Raw genomic sequence first — 27059 nt, forward strand, 5'->3', positions numbered from 1 at the left:
GACCACTTAAAATTGTATAATTTATACAGTTTCTCTGGAAAACAAGGAAATATGTTCTTGTACATGTTTGTTTGTATGGTGAAGGTCTGTATGTATTTATAAAGGAAGAGTAATGAGAAAATATTTCCAAAAATAGTGTATGTCTTACTGTGTGAAGTAACTTCCTTTTTACTAATGGCTGTTCTATAGGCTAGTTGTGTTGTATGGCATGGTGAATTCAGATAAGCATTAAAGATGTGTACAGATATTTTTTTGTCTAAATAGTACGAAACTGAGCTTTGGGTCTTGTTTTTATTTAGTTTGGTGATCCTCTGAGGATAAGTTTTCTCAGGTGTACCCAGCTCTGTGTGAATTCAGATTGCTCAGCAGTTAATATATGATGAAACAAATGCACCGCACAGTGTCAAACTAGAATAACAAAAACACAGTTGAAATTCAGAGAAATACAGAGACAAAGCAAAATACGAATACTAAATCCTTCATGAAAGCATCTAAATACTTAATTTTACTTGTGTAAAGCTTTTGTTTTGCCATAAAAGACCTAAAATATATAGCACTTTTGTATGTCTGGAATATAAATAATCTGATGGCAGCATCATTCTGAAGTTCATGCATATTTTTAAAATGATTTAATGTTCTCCTATAGGTCTCAATTTTATCCAGATGCCTTTATTCAGTCACATCAAAAGTACATTACTGAACATTTTATTTATCATCGTGTAAGGCTTAATTCTCTTGCAAGTTAGAACTTTGCTATTTTCTTTTGAGCCACATTTCACACCTGTTTTGAAAAAGATAAAGATTAAGGTTGTTTTCTGTTTCAGCCTAAGAGTTCTGTGGATTTTTTTTTTCTTGAAATAGACTCAACAAAACAAAGTAGTAGGCTTCTGGCACAAATCCTGCACACTACCTCACTAAATGATTAACTTTTCCTTTATCTACTGGTTACTGATATTAGCATATCAAGTGCTCAGATCTATTGATATCAAGGGAATTTGGTTCTAAATTTTATTTGTTTAAACAAAATCTGAAAATACCCCCAAATTATGTAATGACTCTGTAATTTCTGTGTAGAGGATTCAGTTATCTTGCTTCAGAACACTTTTTCTCATTACTGAGTATGAACGGGATAGAGGAACTGAAGGAATGAAGGAAGGGGTTTGGAGAAAATTTACTTTTGTTGACATGAGGAATTCTTTCAAGAATTCAGTAGGTTGGGATACTTAGATGACATGGCAGAGAGTGAGTATGTGGGTCCTGGTTTGTGAAGAATGCTCCAAGTTTCTAATTACTTTCTGTCTTAGAAAGTTTTCCTGGAGTTAGTTATCCCCAGTAAACCTGGTCAAGGTCCTGCTTGTGTAATTAAAATACTTTCTTCATACCTATTTGTTTGAAATAGGATGTATTTTTTTCATAATTTCAGAGCTAATTATTGTCTTAGTTTTTGAAATTGCAAGGGGCCAGCATTTCAGTGGAAGAAATTATCTTTGAGTCTATTTTCTAGTGTGTTAAAACCTCGTAGTGCTTTAAGCGGAAGGCAGGGGATAAGGTTACATATTTAATTTAAGCATATGCGTTTTTGAGATTATTAGTAATTGGAGATAACTGCCATTTTGTACTCATAATTTCCTTGCAGAATGATCAAAAGCTATCATTGACAAATCTATTTCTCTCTGTTGAACCTGAATGCAAGTATCAGTAACACAGCTGTTCCCCCCGCAGAAGATTCTGTTCTATTCTCAGCATCGAGTGACCTTCCAGCAGTGCGTACCCCTGAGCTACGGCCGGGTGGCTCGCTCTGCGGCTCCGAGCTGGGCTGGGCTGGCCCATGGCTTCACGATCCTTCAGGCACCTGCCTGAAAACGGAATGCACAAGTGATATTTTTGTAATTGCTCTGTAATGAGTTGCTTAAAAACAAATTTCAGACAAGTTGAAAATGGTGGATTTAGCACTTCCCAGCTCCTTGTGTTCTTCAGATCCACAGCAAATTAGGCAGTTTTAAAACGTGACTTCTGGGTGTGATTATTTTGAGTTGGTATCTCCTCTCGTTGTTTTCATTCACATAATCGTTACCGAGAGTGAGAAGGCCTAGCTTCTAGTAACGTGATGCATGAATCAGTATTTCAGTTTACTTTTGGGAAGAGACTGTCATTTTGTATTTCAAAATTCACCTTCACGATGAAAGCAGCATAACTCACTTCACATCGACAAACTACCATTTGGAGCACAGAATTTTAGAGAATATAGCAGGTTTCTGTAGTGTCCTTTCCAACCTCGATGTTTTAATATCAAATCAAATCTTAGTCCATGTAACTTACTGCTGTGTTGTTTAACCGAATGTCATTTCATACCCTTTGCAAGTTTTTTTTAGGAATTTAATGCTTCCCCAATAAGAAACTATTAATGAAAGATGACCATTTGGGATTTGGTGTACAGAATCAACTCAAGTTGCAAGCACTGACATGTTATTCAGCTTGAATCATCTATTATTTTTTTCTTCAGTCTTTTTGTATGTCAAGGGAAAAAATTGCTGTAGCATGTTATGAAATACTGTGCCACATGCACATAAAGATATATCATATTTGGCATATCTGTAATTTAGTTGTAAGTATGAAATTCCTATTAGGAATCTATATGTCATATTAGCAAAATGGTATCCATCCTGTACTATATTATTTTGGTAACATGATAGCTAGATTTGAAATGGAATCCAAAGGTCATAGTTGGCATCATATTGAGAATTACTTAACCACATTTTCCTTCCCGTCACTGACCTCATCTCTGCCCAGCCCTAACTACAACTGTCTACATTGCAGCAGGTGTGGAAACACTCTTATATGTTTGTGCAAATTCATTTTTTTTTACCTACGGTGAAAAAAGTAATTTTCAGACTGCATATCATCTTTTTTGTGGGTGTGGCATTGAAATAATCAAGTATTTGATTTTTTGGGGATCAGTAAATTCATTATATTAAACGTTTGTCATTTCTATTTTTCAGATTGTATCTCACAATTATTGAAATTACATTAGCAAATACTGAATTTACAATAGTGACAATAGAAAAACACAAGGATAAATTACCATGTTCATCCCTCACAAAAGCCCATTATTCCCTGCATTGCACTTCCTCACAGCCAGTGGCAAATGTGCTTCTAAACTTAGGTTAAGTTACACAGCCATGTTCTATTTAACAATAAAGCAACAGAACAATTATGTGTAAGATTCAGGACTGCTGAGCATTTGAGTCTTTCCTGTGCTGAAAAACAGAAATTCCTAAATTTAACTGAATTACTGTTTTTCTCCAAGCATCTGATTTGGACTTCTTACTGGAGTTAAAGTTAAAATGGCATGGGACATAAGTCATGTTGGGTTTAGTTTGACAAAGGCTATGCAGAAACCAAAATTAACTCAGGACAGTGATAGTGCACAAAAAACGCTGTGTAGCTAAGTATTAGCACAGTATACTCAGGGTATTTGAAAGTGCTGAAGGGAAGGGAAGCTTTTAGTGATTGGGGTTTTTGTTTCAAAACAAAAGAATGTAAGAATTTTCTGATTAAAGGTTATGCGTGTGATATAAGAAATACAATCAGAATGATGCTTTTGAAGGTATTTGGGGTTTTGTATGTTTTTTATGGAGCAAACATCCTTTTATACAACATAAACTCATCAGAAAAACAGCGCAGAGTGTTTCCTTCGAGCGCAGACACTAAGAATGATATTGTAGAATGTACATTCTGGTCATATCATGTACTTTAAGGAAGACTATTTCCAGCAAAACTTAAAAATATATAAAAAAAATGTTTTTCAAATACCACTGTATAATGCAGGTATGAAGAATAATTTATTTTAGAGAGGTTCCCAGTTCTTATAAAGAGATCTCTTGCTACCCATATTTCTAATATCTACTAGTAAGCTTAGCTGATGATAATTCCATGGATCCTTCATTGGTCATCCCAGGAGTTTAGAAGAGTCTAATTTACAGAAGTTTACTCATGAAATAAAATATTTGAAATTTACAGTTTTACTTAGTAGAATGCACAGACTCCTGAGCTGTGTGAGACCAAGTGTTAATAAATGTTTTAATTTGTATTTCTTAAATTTTATAAATGTAATGTATTTGTAATAGAATGCATGTTACATTAATATACATACATGCATAGATATAAAATTCATTGTGTCATCCTTCATGACAACATCTTGTTTCTTTTTTCCTAATTTTAGCTTTCATTTAGAGGAATAAATTTAAATATGTGTAATGTGAAATGTGTAATGAGAACTAGTTTGCCCGTAAATTGGTACTTGGTATTGAACTTTGTTCCCTGCCACTCCTTTTTGAGTTCCCTTTTTCCTAGTGGTATTCTGGGTTTGGAATGGCAGCTTCGGTCTGAACTTCAGCATCCTTCTGTTGTGGCTTAGAGCATCGAGAACATCACCAGGCGAGAGTTATTACCATTCCAGGGCAACCCTGGAGATGTGTAACAGATTTTAGAAGTAGGTAAAACTTTTTGGGACAGGGGATACATGAGAAAGGAAAGCAAGCCACTCTTTTACTCCAGATACACTTCCAGCCAACAGAGGCTCATAATCTGGAGCTCTTTTTATAATCTTCACTAGCAGACTAAGAAAATAAAAGAGAATCACAGCATTTATTGACAATACTGCATGATGTTTACGTTACGTAATGAATAATAGTAATTTATATATGTGTGTATGTATCTTCCAGGATAATTTTTTTAAAAAATATATATGATTATATTGTGTGTAAGTGTGTATTTATATACAGAAACATAAAAGTGATTGACAAATGGTATTTGATGGATTTCTAAATACTATTAAGAGTTCCAGAGCTGTGTAACTTCTGGGAATAATAATACAGGGGCAAATACCGTCAGCTCACCTTTTTGTTAAGTGCCATGCCTCAGAAATCACCAAGAGTCTTTTTGGTGCCACACAATAAAGGGGATGCATCGTGCTTTCCCCAGTCTGGCTGTGTGGTATCAAATGTGTGTTGGAAAAACAGTACTGAGAGATTTAAATAAAACAAAGACAAAACTATAGAAGGGATATAACAACTGATATTATAGAAACTGGGTATAAGGTTTCTCCTATATGAACCTTTCGGTTGATTTCCATGTGAGCAGAAATCTTACATTATAAAGATTAAAGTTCAAGGCAGCAAGGACTGTCAACAAGAAAGGCATTCATTATTAATAACAACAAAAAAGTCATATCATTTTTCATTTTACCCAGGGAGGAAAAGGACAAAGAGACATCAACACATTCAACTGTGTAGGTAACCCATTCTGTCCTCCCTAGGCCATAGTAATGAATGTGATATATGCCGGCAGAGACAAGGTACACTGCCAAAACATGTATATTTGTCATGCTATACAGCATTCCTTTTTGGTTATCCTGGTGAGAGGCAAGATTTGTTTAAACAGGGAAATGAATGCATTTTCCAGCTGTGAATTCTGTGTCAGGGCACCCATTTTCAATGAATTTTGTCTCCATTCATGGGTGTGGTCTTCATGATTACATAGGTAATATGTCTGGGTTTGCATTTGAGGTTTGTTAAGGTAATCTGAACTTGGAGTTCCTATGCAGATTGGTTATTTCCATCCAGGTTAAGTATTGGGCTTTGTAGTCAATGAATACAATGCAAATACCTCACCCTGTTCTGAACTACTGTAAGATTATATAAATACAGAAATTGTTGTGGGGTTTTTGTTTGTTTTTTTTTTATACAGGAAAAATTTTGAACTAGTATGTATACTAAAAAAAGCACCAGGGTGCTTTTTCTTTTTTCTTTTTTCTTTTTTTTTTCTTTTTTCTTTTTTTCTGTTGTTGGTTTTTTGGGGGGGTTACATAACAGCTTTTGTTTAATTACTTGTAAATTATCTAAGAAGGTTACCAAGTATATAGAAAGTATTTAGAGTGAAACACTACTATGCTTCGCAGAACCATTTCTAGGACATATAATCAAAAGCAAATTGTGTATTGCACACTCCAAAATATACATTCCAGATCTTTTGACGTGAAATAAATGGAAATACTTACAGTTCTGCAGTGCAACTAAATGCTATGTAGTTAACATGGTCAAGAAAAAAATAGTTGGTACCTATGGTACACTACCACTGTTCCTTCTGTACAGAATTTCTTAAGGGATGCAAACAGCAATGTTTTCTAAAAAAAACCCAAAAACTAATTACCTGTTCTGAAGCAAAAAGCACAACATTCTAGTGAGATGAAAACTGAAGGACAAGAATAAAATGTTCTTCTAATAGTAAAAAGACCCCAGACAACCATTAATACAAATGAATATTCAGCTTTATACATTCTGTAGCCAAGGATACGTTACTCAGGGCATGTTCCCCGCGGACTCTTGGCTTCATTTTGCATGGTGTCCGGGGCACGGGCTGGGTGCGCCTGGCTGGCTGCACAAACAGCCCTCATGCTCAGAACGGTGTCGAGTGGGAGGGTGCATGTATACATGCAAAGTTCATTTGGTGTAACTGTAATGATGAATGAAAAGTTGTTTGGAGTGTAGGTGAAGGACATGTCCCCAGTGCTGCCACGGGAAGAGTAACAGGAATGATCAAGAGCTGAGCATAGATTCAGGGCTGCTGCTTCACTCTATGTAAGGTGCCTGCGGCATTATTTTTTTAAAGCCTGTCGCCTTCTTAACCTATTTCATATCGGTGTGTGCCTATATCTAAGGGTCCATCAGCCTAATATCATATCTACCTCTGAGGAAAGACCTTTGGCCATGCAGCCACGATGATTTATCGCCTGTTGGGACAAAACCTTCTTGCTACAAAGAAAGCTGATGTCTTTTCTAGTATTACTTTCTTCTGTTAATCTGTTATGAATGAGTAGCAGAGCCTCATGTGCTGGTGGTGCCTCTGACTCTCAAAACCAAGAGTGTCTCATGAAATCCACTGCATGAATTGACACAAGGCAGGTACGATAGACATTGTCAAGGGGGCAAGCAAGAGTCGTCAGCCTCTGAGACCTGTAGCTGGGCAGAGCTGGGCTGGGGTTAGTCCAGCTGGTTCCTTTTCATGCCCATCAGACAGTGAGGGGTTTGCAAGACTTTAATAGATTGTGTCCAGAAATGTGAAATTCATCCTCAAGATAAGCTTGATAAATAGAAACTTTTTTGAATGAAAAATTTGAATTTATGCAATTACCTATACTTTCTTCTTAAGGAGCATGACACGGTTGTTCGGTTCTGTGAGAATACAGCTGAAGGAATGTAATCTTTGTGTTGTGGGTTTGTTGTTGGGTTTTTTAATTAAAAAAGGAAAAGAAGAAAATTCTTACTAGATTCTAGCAGCTTTTGATAGATGGCCAGAGAAGGATGGGACTTTTTTCATGAGCATGACATTGGCCTGTTAAAATCAGTCTGAATACTTGCTCAGATTTGTCCGACTAATACCTGTCAAATAACTTAGATGCTAATGGTTAAAATCTCAGGATTTTGCCCCTTCTGAGCACCTCACGCATCCTGGTACGGAGCAGGCCGTGTGGGCAAGCCGTGTGGGAACAGCGGGCTGTCCTGCCCTGGCTGCCTGTCCCAGGGCATCCAACAGTGCTGTCCCCAGGCTGTCCCCAGGCTGTTCTCAGGCAAGCCGGCCACGTCCGCTGGCCTGCAGGCTGGTTTGGGTAGGGGGTGTGGGGCCAGACTGGGGCAGGGCACTGGGGCACAAGGGCACCTGTTCTCTCTTTCGTTCCCTTCTGCTGATGTGGCAGTCTTGTGGAGGACAGACAAGTGCCTGGTATTGGTGGAGCAGGAACAAACGCTAAACTAAAGAACAAAAAAGAATGAATGAAGACAAGGAACCAAAGGTTTCTTATTTTGTGATTCAGTCCTTCCAGTGGGACATACTATGTTATTTTGACTCTACGTGGACTCAGAGAGGGTTGGGATGCATGTGGGAAAGATGTATGAATTCACATTACACAGATAAAGTTAGTTTTGGTGTTTCATAGGCTTTGAATATTTAGTTTACAATCTTAGTAATGTATGCCATGTACTTTTGTCAGTGTACTTTATAGGGAATGTGTAGATAGATAAAATCATTTAGGGGTGGGTACAGATAAAAAAAATCAAATTAATAAAAAATTAAACTTTCTGCAGTAATAGGACTAACCCTGTGTGTATAGCTCCATTTGGTTGATTAAAATCTTAAATTTTGTATTTAGCTTGAACAGAGTAAATGAGATATAGTGCAATCTCAGAATGGAGCGAATATTTCTTTGTGTGTAATATTTTTTAATGAAGGTAAATGCTAGGGAGAACCTATTAACTCAGATCAGTTTTCCATGTAAAGTATTAGCATTTGCAGTTTCTTTATGATTTCAAGGGAGGGTGAAGGTTTTCTTTTCTATTAATATTGTGTGCCATTACAGAGGTCATAGGGTGGCATTTGGTTTATTGTTTTATCTGTTAGTAATACATCTTGTAAATCCCTAACTAGCAATGATTTTTCTTGAGCATTCTTTAAAAGCATTTCTGTAGCAAACCTGATACTTATAAACAGGATTAAAGTGGCTGGTGAATTATGCAGCAAGGCTGTCTTGTTTCTTGACTCAGTCTATTATATGGCAATTGAATTATTTTGGCAAGATTTAGGCAGATAAGACTGTTAAAGTTTGCTTCTTTCAAATATGTTTCCATATTATTTCAGTCTGGAAAATCACGTTGGCTTTTCAGCAGCAGGTTCTGAGATATTTAAGTAAGAATGATGATGAAATGAAAGCTCACCTTGACTTTCTGTTGAGACAAATTTTTTGAGGATTGGTGGTGTAAATCAGGTGTAAATGATGATCCAGTCTTGCTATTGCCATTATATTAGTAATATTGCAGAAACTAATAAAACGAATTATTTTTTCATGCATTTTAACTTGAAAAGGATCACCAAATCCTTGAGAAAAAATGTTCCTGCTAACTTATCTGTAGCACTGCAGGTGTGTTGTGTTCAGAAAGCCAAAGACTGCATTCACTGAGTGTTCGGACTTCTACCAGTTTCAGTGAGTTTGGCTCACAATAGATGAAGGATGGAAGAATACTACAGCATTTTTTACTGTTTCTTATGTGTAGTCTAGCTGCTGATTTTAGTTAATCTTGCTTTTGTTTTGCTGCTGTTTTGTTTATCTGTGAGTTCTTGAAGTTGCTGTCTCTGGAGATTACTAGTGAGTCCTCGCATCTAATTTTGTTCTTAACTATTCTGTATTCCAGTGGAGACAGTTGAAATATTTTATATTTTACCTTTTTATTGATATCTAAGTTTCTTGCACCCCAGCAATGTTTCTTACCAGAATTAGGGAATGAAGTTTTGGAACCAATGATAGTAAAGTAAAAAATTGAGATCCAATACTAAAACTGCATCTATTGTACACATAATGTAGCTGATACATTAAGATAAGTGCTAATAAGGGTTAAGCTTGTCCCTGGAGCAGGGAGGTTATTATGTACACAGCGAGGTATGGACGGTCTCTTTAGAGTTCACTTTGGATGGCACTGAACACTTGCAATTAAATGTGAAACCCTTGGTGTGTGGGTCACCTGACTTACGCTGAATGACACCTGATGTTGGCACCTGGTGACTGTTCAGTGGCCTGCATGAGATTCATGGCTGGTCTCAATTAGTCTCCTGCAGCAGAGATATCTTCATCACAACTGGCACCTGTGACGGCAGGCTAGGGGGGAGGTCAAAGGTTTGAAAAGACATGCAGGGTGATCTACGGAGTGGTTCTGGGAGGCAGTCCTTACAGGTCAGAGCTGCTGGAAAAGCATGAAAGCGTTAGAAGTTGCCCTACGCTGTGTTCAGTTATAAGGAAGAACAGGTATGCTATGATCTGATAGGAACCACGTGGCAATTTTAATTTAATTTTAAATGTTAATGTTATCTCTGTAATAATGTGCAAAACGTGTACAGGATGGTGCTTTTTGTTCCATGTATGCACTTGGTGGGTATAGTAAGAGAACTTAAAGAAGCGAGTTCCTTGTAAAGTCTTGGCTTTGTATTGCTTTGAAGGACCACTTGACAAACAGGTTAGTCTATGCTTCTCCATCCCCCATCCCTTCACTTAGATACAGTATTTGCTAATTAATAAGGTTATCTCTTCGATGTATTCTTTTCTGCCTTGTTTGAGCAGAAATTACATGTTTTGGAGAACATTGCTAGCTTGCTGTCTCCCGAGTAGTTACAGAAAGATACCTATGCTCTGTCAGCACTACTGAGGAAGGCACAAGCCTACCCGTGCTAGCCTCACCTTAGCTGTCTGGCCTGATAAGTTTCTGCTCCTTTTCTGCTCTTGGGACGTAGTTGTAGAGGCCTTTCATAGTAGGGGAGTTTGGTTTGGTGGGTGAAGCCAAAAAATGCTCTGTTGGAGATGTAAGTTGGGACAAAATGCCTTCTCTGTTTAGATGAGCAGATGGACACTATGCGGGGAAGCGCTGCAAGCCATGAGACGGTAGCGGGTATGTATTCATCTTGCTTTGGAGAATGCACTTAGCACCTTATGTCACAGCACTTTATATATATATGTCTTACATCACTGAGATGTGTTCTACCTGTTTTAGAGTTTTAGTAGTTGAATTTCAGGTATTACTCAGGTTTAAAAAATAATGTACTCAAACAAAAGCAGTTGTTCACAACATTATTTTAGATCTTTTTCGTCTGCATCTTTTTTTATTGTTTTGGGTTTGTGGGATTTTTTGGTATTATTCTATGTAGTTTTAATGAAAAAAAATATAAACCATGTTGTAGTGATAGTGTATTGAGATATGACAACGCAAGGTATACTTCCCTGACAAAAGATAAAAGCTATGAGAGGATTCATTCTTAAGCTTTTATATGGTCAGAATTTAGCCAAAATCTAACCTCTTTGGTTAGTGCCTTTCAGATTTATGTTTTAATCTGAGAGTCCTTGGAGGTACTGCGTAAAACAAGTTAGAAACTGGAAAACAGGTTCGGAGCCACTAAAAATAAGTTAAATTTATTTAAGAGTAATTTATTTTCATTTTTCTGTGACAGTTTCATTTTAAATTTTTGATGTTAAGTTTGATCTTGAAATTATATGGAAATTCATGGTCAAATTATAAAACTTAAAGGAATAGATACATCACGGTGTCAACTGTAGAGCTAGTTTCAATAGGGCAAATATTCAAGAAAAGCAACGAGAAAGTGTTATTTGTGTGCATAAAACATTTCAGAGAGAATTGTGCTGGAAAGTTGTGGGGTTTTTCTTCAATGTACATGAATATGAATGGGATGGCACAAGCTAGACCTTTTAAGAGTGATACAAGCATAGTTAGAATAAACAAGCTTTAATGTGTATGGTTTCTTCTCGATATTTAGGATGTTTATGCCTACCATGACTGGAAGATTCTTGGGAGTAAGAGGGAAGGTGGACAGTGTGCAAGTACTGCTTGTTATGCTTGTGGTCATGCTTAACAGCAAATGTAGAATCCCTGCTTCTCTGAAGGGCATCCGGGCTATTTCTGAGACAAAACGTTGAGTGTAACTTTTTGTCCATTATACTGTGCACATGCAAGGTGACTTCTGTGCTTTGAGCTGCCTTGGAAATGTCCGTTTTTTGAAGGAAGTGGAGGAGATGAAGGTCCTGTCCAAAGGGAAAGGTTGTTTGATGCATGAGTAGAGCTCGGGGGAGGTCTGGTTGTAGATGTGTGAGAGAGAATATTGAGAGGGGTCTTAGAGAAAATAAGGAATGTCAGATAATATGTTATGTGCGTAAATGTTCAACAGGAGTAGATTTTAATGCCAGGTCTTGAATGGTCTGAATCCTAGAGGGTGAGAAAATTAACTTTATGCGGAAAGCAAAAGGAGTGCTGATGCTGCCAAAAGGCAGCTGAGGGAGGAAGAAGAGCAAGTTCAGTGTTACCAGTGCGTATTTCATTGAATGAAAGAAGATCAGAGAGGAAGGAATTACAAGTAGGAGAGGTGAAGGATGGCCACCACAACCAGAGAGTTGATTAGTGTTGATGAAAGCAAACAGCTTCTAGAGAATATTGTAGAAGACTTCGCAGTCTCTTTCCTTACTAGCTAAGGGAAAGGAAAACTCAGAGATGTTGAATGTGAAACCTTATCAATTGAAGTAGGAAAAGATAAAAAATACCAATTAAAGTGTGAAGAGAGGAGGGAGCTGATGCTGGACTCAAGAACACTCCTGACAGAGGTCACACTAATGAAGTGTTTGGAAAGGCAGTATGGAGAGGGAAGGATCCCTGAAGAATTTGTAGGGGGAAATGGTTAGAAAAAAAGCAACCGTATTTCTCAAAACCAGTGGATAGATTAAACTGGGGAAAAAAAAAAAAAAAAAAAAAAAAAAAAAAAAGAGGAGGCATAATATTGACTCTGTATATAAAATTGAACTTTCTCACACAGTACTTCTGTCCCTGTTTCAAGGCTTAATGAGCAGGCCTGTGTAGGCAGCTTTGTATCAATTCCATATGCAAAAGCTGCCCGTATGCCAAAGCATGTAATTCTGCAAGGGTTATATAGAGCCAAAATTCTGAAGTGAAAAACAAACCCACAGAACAACCAACTCTTCTCCTCATAGATTCTGGCTTAGGAGTGAGGTTGGGTCATGCCTTCCGATGTCTTTCTGCTGGACTGGTCTTTGGAGGTTGTATAGCTGCCTACTTTGGAAAGCCTTGGTAGTGCTTCAGTACAAACTGAAGCTCAAAGCTACAAAACCCTCCATTTTAATTCTCCTGAGCTGCATCTTTATCTCTTTGGATGAAGATGGGTATTTAACTAGAACCCTTCAGGCTTGGTCATAAGAATTTTAAGATGTTATAGTTGAAAGTTAGATTGAAAGCCATAAGAACGAATTAGAGATGAAAGGCTAGATTTTGAAGAGTCATTGAGCTAAATTTAAAACTGACTTAGTCCATCTTATGGGCTAGTGTCAAAATTATGAGGAATATCTTGAGGTTTACTGGTAGATGATGATAAATACAGTCCACAGGGGAGCTGTGGAAGCATTGTTCATTGCACTGGAGGGACTGCATACTCGCGGGGAGTGGGCAGGCTGTAAACCGTGAGCAGAGGACAAGGGAAGCGGAGACTTGGAGATTCAGCTGCAGTTAATGGAGCATTTGTTGGTTTGATACATGACCATGTTAATATTTAGCTTTTACACATTAAAATGAGCTGCTGCATTGTGGACTAAGTCTGGTAGATTTAGATCCAGGCAGAATATAAGAGATACCCAGCTGCAGACAGAACAATAAAAGTGGTTTCATTACAGAAAGAACCTGCACTGATGTCCAGTTAATTTAATTCCTACAGAGAAAAGATACAACCTTTACATAACGGTATAATTAATCTATCATTTATTCTCCTTCTGAGATTTGACATTCTTTTAATTGTTTTGTTAAGAGATTAATAATCTTTCACAAAAATCTGAAACTTCGGCGAGATGCATTTATGCTGCCCGACTATGTATACTTAATAATTGTATTTGGTGGTTTATTGGTGTTTGGTTGGGTTTTTTGGAGGGGTTGGTTTTAGTTTTTGGGTTTTTTTGGTTTTTTTTTTTTTACTTTATAATTATCACATGAAAAATACCTCTAAATTTGTGTGTTCCTGCTGCTTATTTCGCACTCCAAGTTAAATTCTTCCCTTGTGATTTCATAACAGCAGCAAAGTGAGATATGGTGGTGCAAATGAAAGCGCACAAAACTGGGGCAAACTTTTGTTGATCAATGAAAGTATAGAAAATTTTAGTTTAAGTGTATTCAATGTGAAGAAAACGGAGGTTGTCAGTGACTTGTGTCTATATAAAATGAGAAAACAGAATTTTGTATAAACACAAATGTGGTTGAAATCTACGTAGTATGTTCTTACTATTCAAACACGCTTTCTGTCTCCTCACCGATCCTTAACAAACAGCCCACAGTGGTGGCAGGCAAAGGTAGGCTGCAGCACTGCACACACAACTGTAGATTTCTTATTTTTTGTAGTTTGTGGCCTTCCCATCCCACATACTGAAGCGCTAAGCTAGCTAACAAGTTGTACACGATTTTCTGTGATTTATACTCATTATTTTTTTTTTTTTTAATTCAGAGGTTTTAAATTTAAATCTGAGTTAATTTTCTAAGGGTTACATTTTTCATCTAGACTTTTGGAAAGAGTATTCTAGGGCAACATTACATGTGACGCAGTCTTCTTGCTAACATAACATGAAGAGTAACCTCAATGGTAACTATTATAGCTGGACGCTTCTGTCAAAGTGGTCCTTTGGTGAATCAGGCTTGCACCAGTGTGTCGGATTTAAAGAAACTCTGTGTACGTCTCTTTGCAAAAGTTTAGTTGGATGTGTGACAGCAGTGGGTGGGAGCACCCTGTGCTGCTGGAAATAAAGCCCTGAGGTGGCTGCACCGTCTTCATGCGAGGTCAGGTGGGTGTGGGGCTGACAAAAGACGTTGCTGCACCGATTCCTTTTTCACCTTCCTGGTGCTGCTTCGTGCTTCTCGAGCCCTACTCCCAAGGTAACGGTGCAGATGAAGCTCCCCCCGCCCCCCGACGTTATCGCCATCTCAAGGCACAGCATGAAGCCGTCCCGGAGCGGGGCTGCTGCGCTCCTTGCCCCCGCGCTGCCCCCGCAGCCCCTTGCTCTTGCGGCCATGCTCGGGCCCCTGGGCCGGGAGCGCTCCCGAGAGCTCGGGCTGCCCCGGTGCCCGGCTGGGCCGCCCTCCCGCCGGGCCGGTAGCGGTACCGGTAGCCGGGCCCGCGGCGGCGTCCCAGGAGGACGGGAGCGAGCGGGTAGCAGGGGACGCCGGCAGCGGCCATCCCGAAGCGATGTAAGGTGCTCGCTCGGCACCTCGCCCCGCGCCGCCGCCCGCAGAGCCTGGCCGTGCCGCCGCGGGGCTTTTCCGCCGTGGTTTGGGCCGGAGCAGCCTGGCGGGCGGGTGCCCCCCGCGCCGGGCCCGCGGCCGCGGCTGGTGTAACCGGCGTCCCCGCTAGGGGGGGGTGCGGGGACGGGCTGCGGCCGCGCCGGGGCGCTGCGGGGGCGCTGCGGGGGGGGGCTGCAGCCCCCGCGGGGCGCCGGGTGGCCGCGCATATAGCCGCATCGGATCACGCTGTTAGGGCCTGGCGTCTCCCCATCCTCCCCCCGCAGTATCTGAATACCGTAGACCGGGAAAATGAGACCTGCCAAGGACCACACATCATCCGTGCCAAGCACCCCTAACTCTCCAAGAGCTGAACGTGTCGGTAGTTAGTTTGTTAGTTAGTTAGTTGGTTACCTTCCCCACCCCGAACACATGGGTGGGAATAAGGGTTCTTGGCTGCTTACGCTGTGAGAAATGCAGAGCTGATGTTGAACGCTGGTAGGATACCTACGGGGTGGCGCTGAAGGGGTTAACGGCACTACAGGGGCTGTGCGGGCTTCGGGTATGACAGACTGGGGAAGTCGATGGACATAACCTAGTGCTTAATAGAAACAGAAAATTAGTGATTCTCGCTTGCCTGAGGTAAGCACGAGCCTCTGTAATGTCTTGATCTTTGTGCAAAGACCTAGTAAAGAAGAGCAATCTTAAACAGAAACCTTAAATTAGATCGAGGGATTTTCATGACAAGAAAATATCACTGGAAGGATGAAATGTTGCCCGTTAATTTAAAAGAATAGAGGGAAAAGCTTTTATTTAGTCTTTTTTACAAAACAATTATTTAAAAACATCGGTGATATTTCCCTAGCTTATTTTTAAAAACCTTAACACATATATATATGAAAATAGAATACTGTGTGGAATAAAGGCAAAGATATTAATGATTGCTAGCAATTTGTCAAAATATGTTAATGAAGCATCCTGGTTTAAAGCTCATAATATGCTTCGTTTCCTGGTTTGAAGTCCTGGGAGCTGCTTTTTCCATGTGGTGTTAGAAAAAGAGTGTTTAGAGAAAGGTCTGCACTACTATTAGTTCTATACCACTTGCCTGAATTATTTTTATTCCACATCAACCATTTTATAAAGTTGAGAAGAAAATATGTTCTTCACATGGATAATTTGATATGCCATTGTGGTTTATTATGTTTTTCAAAATGCTTGCTATCTGGAGGCAAATGATCTTTATAATAATGTATAGCTTCTATATGTGTAAGCTTGTTAGTGTAGGGTACTGCTTAGACAAGCCTGAAGTGTAAAAATGGTGTCTGGCCTTGCAGGTGATCTCTATCAGATCTTTTTTTTTTTTTTTTTTTTTTTTTTTCTTGATGGAAAAGGTTTGACTGATTAGGCAGTCTGCTGCGATAATGCTAAAGGTTAACTTTTAGGCTGAATGTTTGTAAATGTGAACTTTGAACTTAAGTTTTGAGAAGTGGAAGTTGACTACCAGATAACGAGTGATTGAGTGGATGATATTAAATGGAAGATGTTATACTCGATAAACAAATGCATTGGAATTGAAGAATGGTTTTGCCTGTTTGTGTCAGCTGTGTGAGAAATGCTGTTGATTCTTTATGTTTGGCTTCAGAGGTTCTTCGATTTCATTTTCTTCTTTGCATATTCGAGACTGAGCAGCACTTTGTTCTTTCAAATGGCAGGCTCATTGCATGGGGGGAAGGGTACGTATCTGCAGGTGCGCTGCCTGTGCTATATACCATAACACTGACAATCCAACCAGGTTGGAAAAGGGAGTGTTGCCTCTCAGGGTGTTGCACCCCAGACGGATGTATTATTAGTGTGGAAGAACTTTTTATTTCTACATTTCTAGGTGAGCTCCCACCGAGGCTGGCTCAGGTTGTGTAGATTAGTAGCCTCTGAAAGGATAGGGTTTGTAGTTGTTAATTGATATCTAATTGATAATATCAGCAACTGAGTGTGGGATAACAGGCCAGTTACTGGCCGGACAGAGCAGCACTGGGGCAAATGGAAGATGCTGTGTGCTGTAGGTGACGTGGGCTTTGCAATTGCGCACATTGATCTGCGTAGAATAAGGGGAAAATGAAATTGTTAATAATTTGCAGCTGAGATTGATGGTTCATATGCTGTTCTGTGAAATTGCATAGTAGGTACAACGATACTGTCCCTGTGCACGAGGATAGAAGGTCAGATTGTGTACAGTCATTCATGTACATTTGGCAAGTTTGTGGTGGTACTTACTGTATAGATGGCCATAACTTGGAATGTGGTTATGATTAATGGCTCAGCTTTGGTAGAAGAGTGTGTATAAACAAGGACATGGCTTTAAAGAAGAGACATTGATTTTTATTTTTATAAAAATAAAACACATTTTGTTACCTTTTATATTTTGAGACATAATGACAAGTTATCCTTGGAAGGGATGCGAATTAGTAATGACTTGCCCCTGCCTCTCTTGAATAGCGTATATTAGGCTAAAGAATTCTGTTTCCTTTTTAGGTCCACTGAATTATGTATTTTATCTATTGTTTCTCTGTGTATAGATGATTTGGATAGTTACATTCATGTTCTTGTTTTAATAATAGGAATATACAAATGTAAGAAATTTGTAGCATTTGTAGGTCATACTTTTCTTACTTTGAAAGGTGTGAAAGTTAAAGCTAAAAGGCCACTGAGAAACTTACTTTTACAATTAGTGTTATATACATTTACACTATGAAATTCTCTTGAAGTAGTGGTTCAACACACTCTTTTAGGAGTTTAATCTGTTTTATGGGTGTTCTTTTAGCGGTAAAATAGTGCAATAGGCAGAAGAAACTTTGCTTTGACTATCACCATGTTCCAGAACTTCACTTTGGGAAATTGGATAGACATATAGTTCCAAACTGTTTGGCTAGGAAGCATGCTGCCTTTGATTTTGACATAATGTGGAACAAGTTGGTTATTTGCCTCCTTATATAACGTATTTGTTTTTCATTAAACATTCTGATAAGGTCTTATTAAAGTACCATGTATTATTTATGTTATTTCATATGAAAATGAGCTGAAGGGAAAATTCTATCAGCTTAGGGCATTTCCAGAATAACAGCCTTTCTGTGCTAGGGGGGAAAAAAAAATGAAGAAAAGCATGACATACTCCTGTCAGAACAGGAGACTGCTTAAGGCAGAGAGAAAGAATGAAAAAAGGAGATAGGGCATAGAGAGGGTTCGTTTCTCCTTCTCGCTCTCTCTTGCTCTGTGGCGTGTGGGGTGTTTTTGTTGGTGGTTTGTTTTTTGTTATTTTTGGTTTTCTGGGCTTTTTTTTTTTTTTTTTTTTTTTTGATACAAACCAGCACAGATTACTTTATCTGGGTGTTCTAGTAGATCAGCCCATGATAAACTGCAAAAGCATGGAAGTTTCCTAAGCCAAAAGCAATCCCTGTATTGTAAGTTTGTGCATGATTGTTTCGGTGTCGATTGCTGAGTTCTAAATACATTGGGTTTGTTGCCTTGACTGCTTTTGAGAAAGAAAATTATGTAATAACTGATTCTACTGGAAAATTTTCGGTTTTGCATGAAGAAGACTTAGTGGATCTAAATCAGTCTCTGAAGCTTGTGTGGGTGCAGGTATGTGTGCGCACATGTAGAATGAAAAAGAATTATTTTGTTTAATACAGCACCTGAGTTGCAGTGACATGTTTTGTATCTGTTTCCAGTGAAGCGGGGACTATTATTTCTTTTTAAGGTAGATCTTAATATCAAACCAGTTATGCTGTGGATGAAATAGACTTCTCTTGTATGTGGCTTATTTATTTATTGTTGTTAATGCTAAACTCTTCATCTAAGATATGTTTTTGTGGGAATGAGATATCCTATAAAACAGGTGATTTAAAATCTTCTGCAGTCTTTTTAAAGGAAACCCCTTCGAAATCTCAGGTGCTGCTTTGAGGTTTGACCTTTTTTCCTGAAGAATTAATATTTAATTCATTTGTCAAATTCCAATTAAAAATAGTAGTATCTTCTCTTATACTTGAGTTGTATCTAAGAAAAAAAGAGACTTGTAATATAGGACCTCAAGGACGAGCTGTAATATAAATTATTTGATTTGCAGGTCACATCCTACTTTATTACATAAGGACTAACTAGATCTACTAATGAATAATTATTACTCCATAAAATAAAGGGGGGGGGGGGGGGGAAGAAAAAGCCTGCAAGAGTGGAATACTGATTTGAGGTATCACTCTCAAAGTAAAAAGTAAACATGAAATTCTGAAAATTGCAAATGTAATTTTCCCATGTAACCTGATAGGGCAGCCCTTTATAATAGATAGCCTAGCTGTCAAACAAATTTGTAATTTTAGATGAGATGGGCTGTAGACCAATTTTAAGATACAGTCTTTATCCAAGCCTGCTCCCCTCCCCCCAGTAAAGTAGACACAGTGTGTGCTATGGAATTTTGTTTCATTCCCAGTGTTTCTGCTGCAGTGGTTACAGAGATATTTCACAGTTTCTCTGTAACGCTTTTATAGGCTTCTCTGGGAAACTAGATGGTGAATGAAACGTAGGTATAAAATTAATCTGTATTCTATAAAAACCTCATTTACTGATAGCACTGTGTATTTGCTAGAATCCTCTTGCCTAGCCAAGATTCTTTCCCTTCCCCACTTTGTGCTTCATACTTTTGTTCTGAGAAGGGGAAAGCCCTTTTCATGTCAGGTGTGAGTCCTGGGAGGGGGGGGAAGTGTGCGTGTGAGTGTGCATGTGTGCGTGCAGAATCATAACAGGCATTCAGTCCCAGCTGGGCAATGACACTAATTGCCCAGATCTCATGGATGCCTGTGATGCAGCGCGCTCACTTTCTCTCCTTCCCTATCCTCTCCAGGGATTTTTAAAATGCAGTATTTGAATTTTGGTGAGTGGTAAAGACCCTGCCCTAGGACCCATTTGACAAATGAGAAGCTGTGCAGCATCAGCACCAGCCGACTGAGCCTCACTGAGTCAATCTCTCTCTCTACTAGTCAGCAGCTACTGTTGTGAGACAAGCTTCAGCTCTCTGTCATTGAGGAAGTTCCATTTGCTCATCAATAGGCTGCAGGCTGTGTCTTCTTTTTTTCCTCTCTCTTAAAAATTCGTAGTTTAAATCTACCAAGTTGCCTTAGCTGACAAATGAATGTAGGGATCTAGCGCCGGGGGGAAAAAAAGGCATTCAAGAAATACTGTTTCTTACTTAAATAATCAAAAAGAAAAAAAAAAAAACAACAACAAAACTAACCCATAGGGACAAGATAGGGCAAACGTGCTTGCATGCAAGCCCCCTCACTTGTTCTACGTAGACTTCAGAGCAACACCATGCAGCATCCCCTTACGGGTGCAACCTGCGTGGCACTGCCGAATGTGGGCATGTGTCCCCAGCTCTCCTGTGCCTTGACTTTTATGTACTTACAGCAGGTAAGTTTGCTTAACTTTTCCTTTTTCTATAGTGCCTGCTTTGTCGACATCGTTTGGGGGTATTTGTAATCTTGGAGATATTTTTTTATGTGAACAGACTGTATAAATGTCTCCCACTGTGTGGAGTGAATGTTGTGCCTGCGCTTAAGAATGGTGAGAGTGAGTAGAAAATATGTTTTAACAGAGCATCAAGCCTTTGCATATCTTTTTTTGTTTGTGTTTTGTATTTTTTGTGTCGTCGTCCCCCCACACACCCAGTGTCTTTATTGATGGTGTTTATAGATATTTAACACAGTGCTTTCACTGTAATTCTTGTGGATACTGTAGCAGAGTTTCAGCCATAAAGGACTGTTCTTTATTCACTTGCAGGCATAAATTATACTTCTAATGTAAATGTGCCCAATGGCAATTTTGTTTAAGCCTTCTTTGAAGCCAGGAATTTTAAGTCTGTGTTGAAACATGCTGCTGATTAAAATCAAGCTGATTTTTAGTTCACAAAAAAAAAAGGGAAGATGAAAAAAATTTATAAAGCTCTATCTGTGCAGAACTAATACTTCTATCACTGAAGTATATTCAAATGGCTTTTTAAAAATGTTCTGATGTCAGCAAAACAATACCGATTTCTAGTCCATTTTTAAGATATTTTTTTTAAAGTAATTTAATAAAATTTTTGCTTCTAGGGTTTTTTTTTTTTAGGTATTTCCACCCTTCTCCCTCCCCAAATTATTTACAATTTGGTACCCTCTCTCTGTTACATGAAAGAAATAACTGGATAGTACATTATTTTTTAAATTAGTATTTTGGAATCATCATTGTATTCTACTTTAATGGTGGACTCAGTTATAAAATATAGAGTCATCTAGTAAGTATGTAGAGCCATGACAGAAATATGTTATCATGCAAAAATGATTCATCCTATTTATTCTGCTACTTTCTGCTGAAACTTCAGGGAGAAAAATTTCTTGTGCTTACTGTAACAAATAGGGACATTTCTTCCCAGTTCTACTACAGCATTTTATATGCATATTGACTTCCACGAGACTCTCTAACTTTATTTCTGTATTTACAAATGCCTGAAAGATGTTTTACAGTATTTATTTTTGTTCCTAAAGACTAAATAAAATAGATTTAAAGTTTATTTTTATTTCAGAATGTTTATTTTCTGTTACTGCTGAAAAAACAGAAGTTAAGTATTTGCAGGATATAAACCCTTCTGTAGTTTTTTTTTTGTTTGTGGTTTTTTTTTTTTTCTTCTTCTTCAGTAGTGTAGTATAAGCCATTTCTGACTTACAGCATGGGAATGCATAATAAAAGATTCTTGTATACGCCCTAGATTATACATGTATGTAGGAGGGATTCATATGTCTGCAATTAAAATATGCATCAGATAAATATGATGTGTTTAGTATTTAAATAAATTGCATGTCATAACTAAAATGCACGTTCTCAGTAGTTCTGTATTCTGGATACGTTTTGGAAATGACATTTATAGATCAGCTTTAATGATCCAGTGTGACTTGTGCACTTACTGGTTGTATACAAAATGTACTCCTGTATTTTGTTGGATTTGTTCTTCTGAGTTTGCCAAACACCAATTTGTATGTTAAAGATCCCGCTTTCAAAAGGAAAAATGTGAATTAAGGTGAGAGGTCAACATGGCCACACAAGGAGCTGGTAAAGGACAAATAAAGACGAGGTTAGGTGCTATAATCACCTTCCTGTGTGAGCTATTGCAGTATCATTATGCAAACACATCTATAGTATGGCACTGCTTTAAGGTTTAAGAAACTGTGCAACCATAATGATTACTTTAAAATCGTGATTTCAATTCCATCTATTCCATTTGAGATAAAGATGAGAAGTGATTGCTAATGCACTTTACAAAGAGCTATATCTAGTGGATAATTTTTAACTCTTTAAGTGGATTAACTGCCACACTGGAAGTATCTTCCCCCACCCCCCCCCAAGTATTGGCTTTCTCATCTGCTCAATCCTACTGTCAGTTTAGAATCATTCTGCCTCCACCAATCATAAATATAAGTTAAAAAGTCATCTGAATTCCTGATAATTGTAGCAGGTTCAAATTTTTGTGCTTGTTGCTTCTTTTGATTGCTGGTTGGCATTTTAATTATTCTGGATTCCTGGACAGTGAGATAATTTTCATCTTGATTCAGATATGATTTATTATTTTATATATTTGGTCAAGTAATTTTTTTAGAAACAATGTTACTTTATCTCAAATCTTATTCAGGCAGAAAGATAGTACTGTGGTGACATTACCTACGAAGCTATCGTAACATGCTTCTGGTTTTAAATAGGAAAGGATAAAAGAACTGTTGTATATTTCTGAAAAATGTTCATCAACTTTTACCATGACAGTCTACTTGTGATTTTTTTTTCTATTTTTCCCATATCTGATAATTTCTAGCAAACTTAGGATGATACCTATGTTTTGTATCTTTAGTACAAATACCACTATCCCAGTGCAACTGTGTTTTTCTCAAACTATAAAGTTGTCTATCGAGCTTCAATACTTGTAACCTAAAAGCTTTATCTGGCAACTTAATAACTAGTGATTCCCCCTGCCTGTGGACCCTATGACCAGCAATATATAGACATTATGTGAACCTATGGAGTATTTTTTTCCTCTAAAAATTGCACTTCACATATGTCTGCTCACTTGTACCTCAATTAAAAGGAATTCAGACATCTGTATTACAACCGAGCTCTCTCGCTTGTTAAACTTTATTATCTATTTAGAAACTATGAAAAAAAATCCTTCTCTATTTTTTGGGTGTCTGATAAATACACTAGTATTCTGTCACAATGCAGTTTTATAATTGGATATATGTCTTTCTGAAAGACTATAAAAGGCATTGTGTTCTTCTCAGGGTGGACAAACCAGTCTTCTTGTCAATAAACATTTATGTAGCCATGAGGATGGTGGTTTTCTGTGGAGATGTAATAATAATTTGGGAAAATCTGTGGTTTGGTAGTCCATTTAAAATTGGTTATTATTTATTTGCTAAACTAACACCGCTTGGTCAGTTTGTTTAGTGTCAATGGATAAATTGCTTTCCACAGGGTGCCCAGGGAAGTGCTCTGCTACTTTGGCCTCTGCTAGAAACTTCAGTATTTGCTCCGGTAAAATTCCAGATTACAGATGAATATAGTGTGTTAGGAGCCGCGTGAGGAACTGATTATTTTTTTTTTTTTTTTTTTTAAGCAGTTGCCTACAGGCTGCTTCACCTAAAAACATCAAAGCTTAACTGTTGAAAATAGAGTTGAAAATAAATAAAGTACAGAGGCCTAGTTCACATTATAGATTAACTGTCAATAAGATATTCACTTGAAAAAGCCAACAAAAACTGGAGGATGCTTCTGAGTGAGTTAAGCTTTCTGAAATGGTTTGCAATTATTTGGATGTTCTCTTACAAAGATGCTTACAACTTTAGAAATCCAGAGTTTTCAAACACCAATAAAACCAAAATGACTGTATAAGTGGCAGCAACCAACAGGAGGAGGATGGGTGGTTTTGAATTGGAAGTTTTTACTGCATCATTATAAAGATAAGGGATAGCTGGGAAAAGTATAGGTGCATTTGGGTTGGAATTTTTACTTAATTGTCAGTATGTAAAGATGTAAGAAATGGGAACTTGAATTTGTAGTGTAGCATATGATTTGGTAATATTTTATCGTGCTAGAAACAGCTAAATACGTCTGTCTTCTCTTCCCCTCCTTAGTACGACACGTCAATGCAAGAAACAATACTTACATCAAGAAGAATTTTTGCAGCAAAATTTTGACCACTTGTAAATTAGGATTTAGCATGTATTACCAGAGGCTTAGTTCAGTAAACTGGTATTTCCCTGTGATATATGTTTGCCTTGATGCAGGGTTATTTAGATGGTAGTTTCTGAGTGAAGTAACAAAGTCAACTGTTTTGAAACACCACATAATGTTCCATGTCATAGTGTACAGTGCTGCTGTCATTATTTTAAAATTGGTAATTTTTTTTTCTGTTTAATGATGATAGATGTGCTTTGTTTTAAATAGTGAAGTGGTTTGTACAAAGGGTAATTCCTCTTAAATGGAGCAATTGCTCATAGTGGACATTCACAGATCGAAAACAATTGAACTGAAACTTCAATATCAACCTTTTCTGTCTTTAACAAGAAAGTAGTTCACGGTACAGCTCTTGTATCAATGATGAAAGGAATCCACCATGAAAACAAAACAAAACCCAACAAATGCCCCACCTCTACGCCAGCTATTCCATTAGCGCTTACATGGTAAATTAGTGTAATTTTATTTGGGCCTTAAGCATTATGACTATGGAGAAAAGCTGAATTCCCCACTCAGTTACTTATGTCATGCTTCTAGATCTGATGATTTATAGGAGTCTGAAAGACTTTTCATCACATTCTTTCTTCATGGCTTAATTCAATGTTGATTTATTTGGTAGCATTTTCAATTGATGTAGTCAATAGTGTCAATAATGGCATAAGGATTAGAACAGATTATCTTGGTGCTAAAATTGTGTAAAGAATTAAAATGGATGAACAACTCCTGGGTATGGTTTACATTTTTTGTGGAGCACAAGCACATCAATTGCTGAATGCCACAATTGAAGTTACAGTTCTAAGTGTGTGTCTTTTGCCTTTTACACTTTAGTGAGTCTTCAAAGGATCAGGTATGTTGGTTGCATTCACTAGCTCATATTTTATGATAGCACTGTTGAAACCTATCATGAGAACACTGCCTTTCTTCACCTAGCCCATTTATAATACTCTGTGGCTGTCCTGTAAAATCAGTCATTCTGACTTCAGCTGATGAAAATTTTTAGCATCTGTTAGCTTACAGATTGGAGCCTTTGCACAGTTTTGTTCCTCAGTCTGCTGTTTCATGGCAATTTTCATGTGAGGACATACAACCTCTGCTTATGACTGCATGAGTGAAAAGAAGTCCACATTACTAATGCTCACTCACCATCTGTTTTTCTTACAGCTGGGCCTTGAATAATTGTCCTGTAGCTCCTGGACTGGGGGTAGGCAATCTTTTCAGGGGTCCTGATTCATTTAAACATCTTCGCTGCCCCAAGAGAAACATAGTGCTTAGTTATTCAAACGTGTAGGGTAAAACCTGTACTTAGTCAGATAAATCACAGTACTCAAAAAAAAAAAAAAAAAAAAAAAAGAAAAAAAAAAAAGAAAGAATTTCCATGCTACAAACCATACCTGGTAGCTGCCTTTGCACTTTGAGGGGCCAGCGTGGCACCCCTGGGAACCTGCATGCTCACGAGGTGGGGATGCAATTGTTGCATCCAAAAGTGCTGCCAATGCAGAAGTAAGGAACGTTGATGTCTCTGTGCTGCTTATCTTCACTAGAGTAAATAAGATAATTTGGTATTCACCAATAAACTTTGAAGCTGTTATTTGAAACTCCACCTCTGATTCAAAACAAATTTACGTATTTACATACCTTTTGTCTCACAAGAGCTGTTTTGTGGTTTTCTAGAGACTAATGAGGAGTGGTTTAGAGATCGAGTGGTGTAGCAGTACTCACTCTGAGTAAGAGCTAGTTTGGGGCATTTAACTACAGCCTTGTCATGCAAGGTCAGTCTCCTTTCACAATAGCAAGAGGAGGTGCTTTAGTTAAGTGCTTCCCTCCTTAAATACTAGAAAAAGGAAAAAAAAAAAAACCCACACACAAACCAAAAAGCCCACTCTAAAACAAACAAAAAAAACCCCAAACCCCACCAAACAAAACTAACCCATATGCCCCCCCCACCCACCTGCCCACCCACCCACACAGAGCCGCTGAAGAGGGTTTCTTGCTGCTTTGGACTGTAAGAGCAAGAGCAGTTGCAAAGGAGCTTCCAAGTGGCAGGAGCAGGTGAATGGTTTTCGCTTAATCATTGTTTTTATAACTGGGCTCTTTGAACGTTTTAAAACACTTCAGCTGAAAAGTGATGGTTGGCTTTTCTGTTGTGAGCTCATCGTAAGTTGTCACTATTCATTGGTATTTGCTAAATCTGTATATAGATGATTATTTTCTGAAAAAATATGTGGCGTGGCATTTTATGGGTCTGTAAGCAGGGGGTTTTCTTCAGGGTGACTAGTACATGTTTCATTCAGTTTGTTTACATTGTTTTGACCAGTAGCTATGCAATACTAGACTGTAAGGTGTTTTGGTTTTCTGTGTGTGTATTTCTGAACCGATGAATAAATACTGTCACCATGTTCGAATTAATTCTGTTTAAAATATTTCTGAAGTGTTTAATAGGCAGTATAAATAAAAGTGATGAAAATTGTGACACCTGAATTTATCACTTTGCTTTATGTAGTTAGGATAATGTTAGTGGAAAGGAGCAGTCAACACCCTCTAAGAATCCTTCAAGCTTTCCTGCCTTTTAAAGGTGTATGTGCAATTGATTTATCAGTTTTAAAGTGTGATGTGTAGTACAAGAGCTCTCCTGAGGAACTGCTGTCATTTCTTTGCTAGCATTGCTGATTTACCTCTGAGTTGCCTAGTGCAGCGCCATTGACTTCTTTTACATTTTGCTTCCCCTCCTACTCTGTCAGTGCAGCAGCCCAGTGAATTTAATTAGAGAAAATAGCATATCTAATGTCTATAGCATCCTGACTAGTTGTAGTTGGGCCTTTGGTCTTTTGCACTATAGCAGGCTCCAGCTGTGGAGAGATCTCACTGTGTTTTGATCCTGCTCCTTCTCAT

General features: G+C 38.1%; 1 protein-coding gene across 25 annotated transcripts in view; it reads left to right on the forward strand.

Annotated features, from left to right (window-relative positions):
* Positions 1 to 27059, forward strand: part of RBFOX1 (RNA binding fox-1 homolog 1) — a 955581-nt gene that overhangs the window by 651172 nt on the left and 277350 nt on the right. Inside the window, exon 1 of one of the 25 annotated variants that reach the window (XM_037386454.1) lies at positions 19699 to 20324. The exons of 23 other annotated variants lie outside the window; for them this stretch is intronic. In XM_037386454.1, the coding sequence (XP_037242351.1) occupies positions 20181 to 20324 (144 nt within the window). In that variant the 5' untranslated portion in view covers positions 19699 to 20180. Of the gene's footprint in view, positions 1 to 19698; positions 20325 to 27059 lie in introns of those variants that run through there. One more of the 25 variants, XM_037386458.1, reaches the window with a different exon arrangement.

This window comes from Falco rusticolus, chromosome 4 (assembly GCF_015220075.1).
Source record: "Falco rusticolus isolate bFalRus1 chromosome 4, bFalRus1.pri, whole genome shotgun sequence".
Classification (NCBI taxonomy): domain Eukaryota; kingdom Metazoa; phylum Chordata; class Aves; order Falconiformes; family Falconidae; genus Falco; species Falco rusticolus.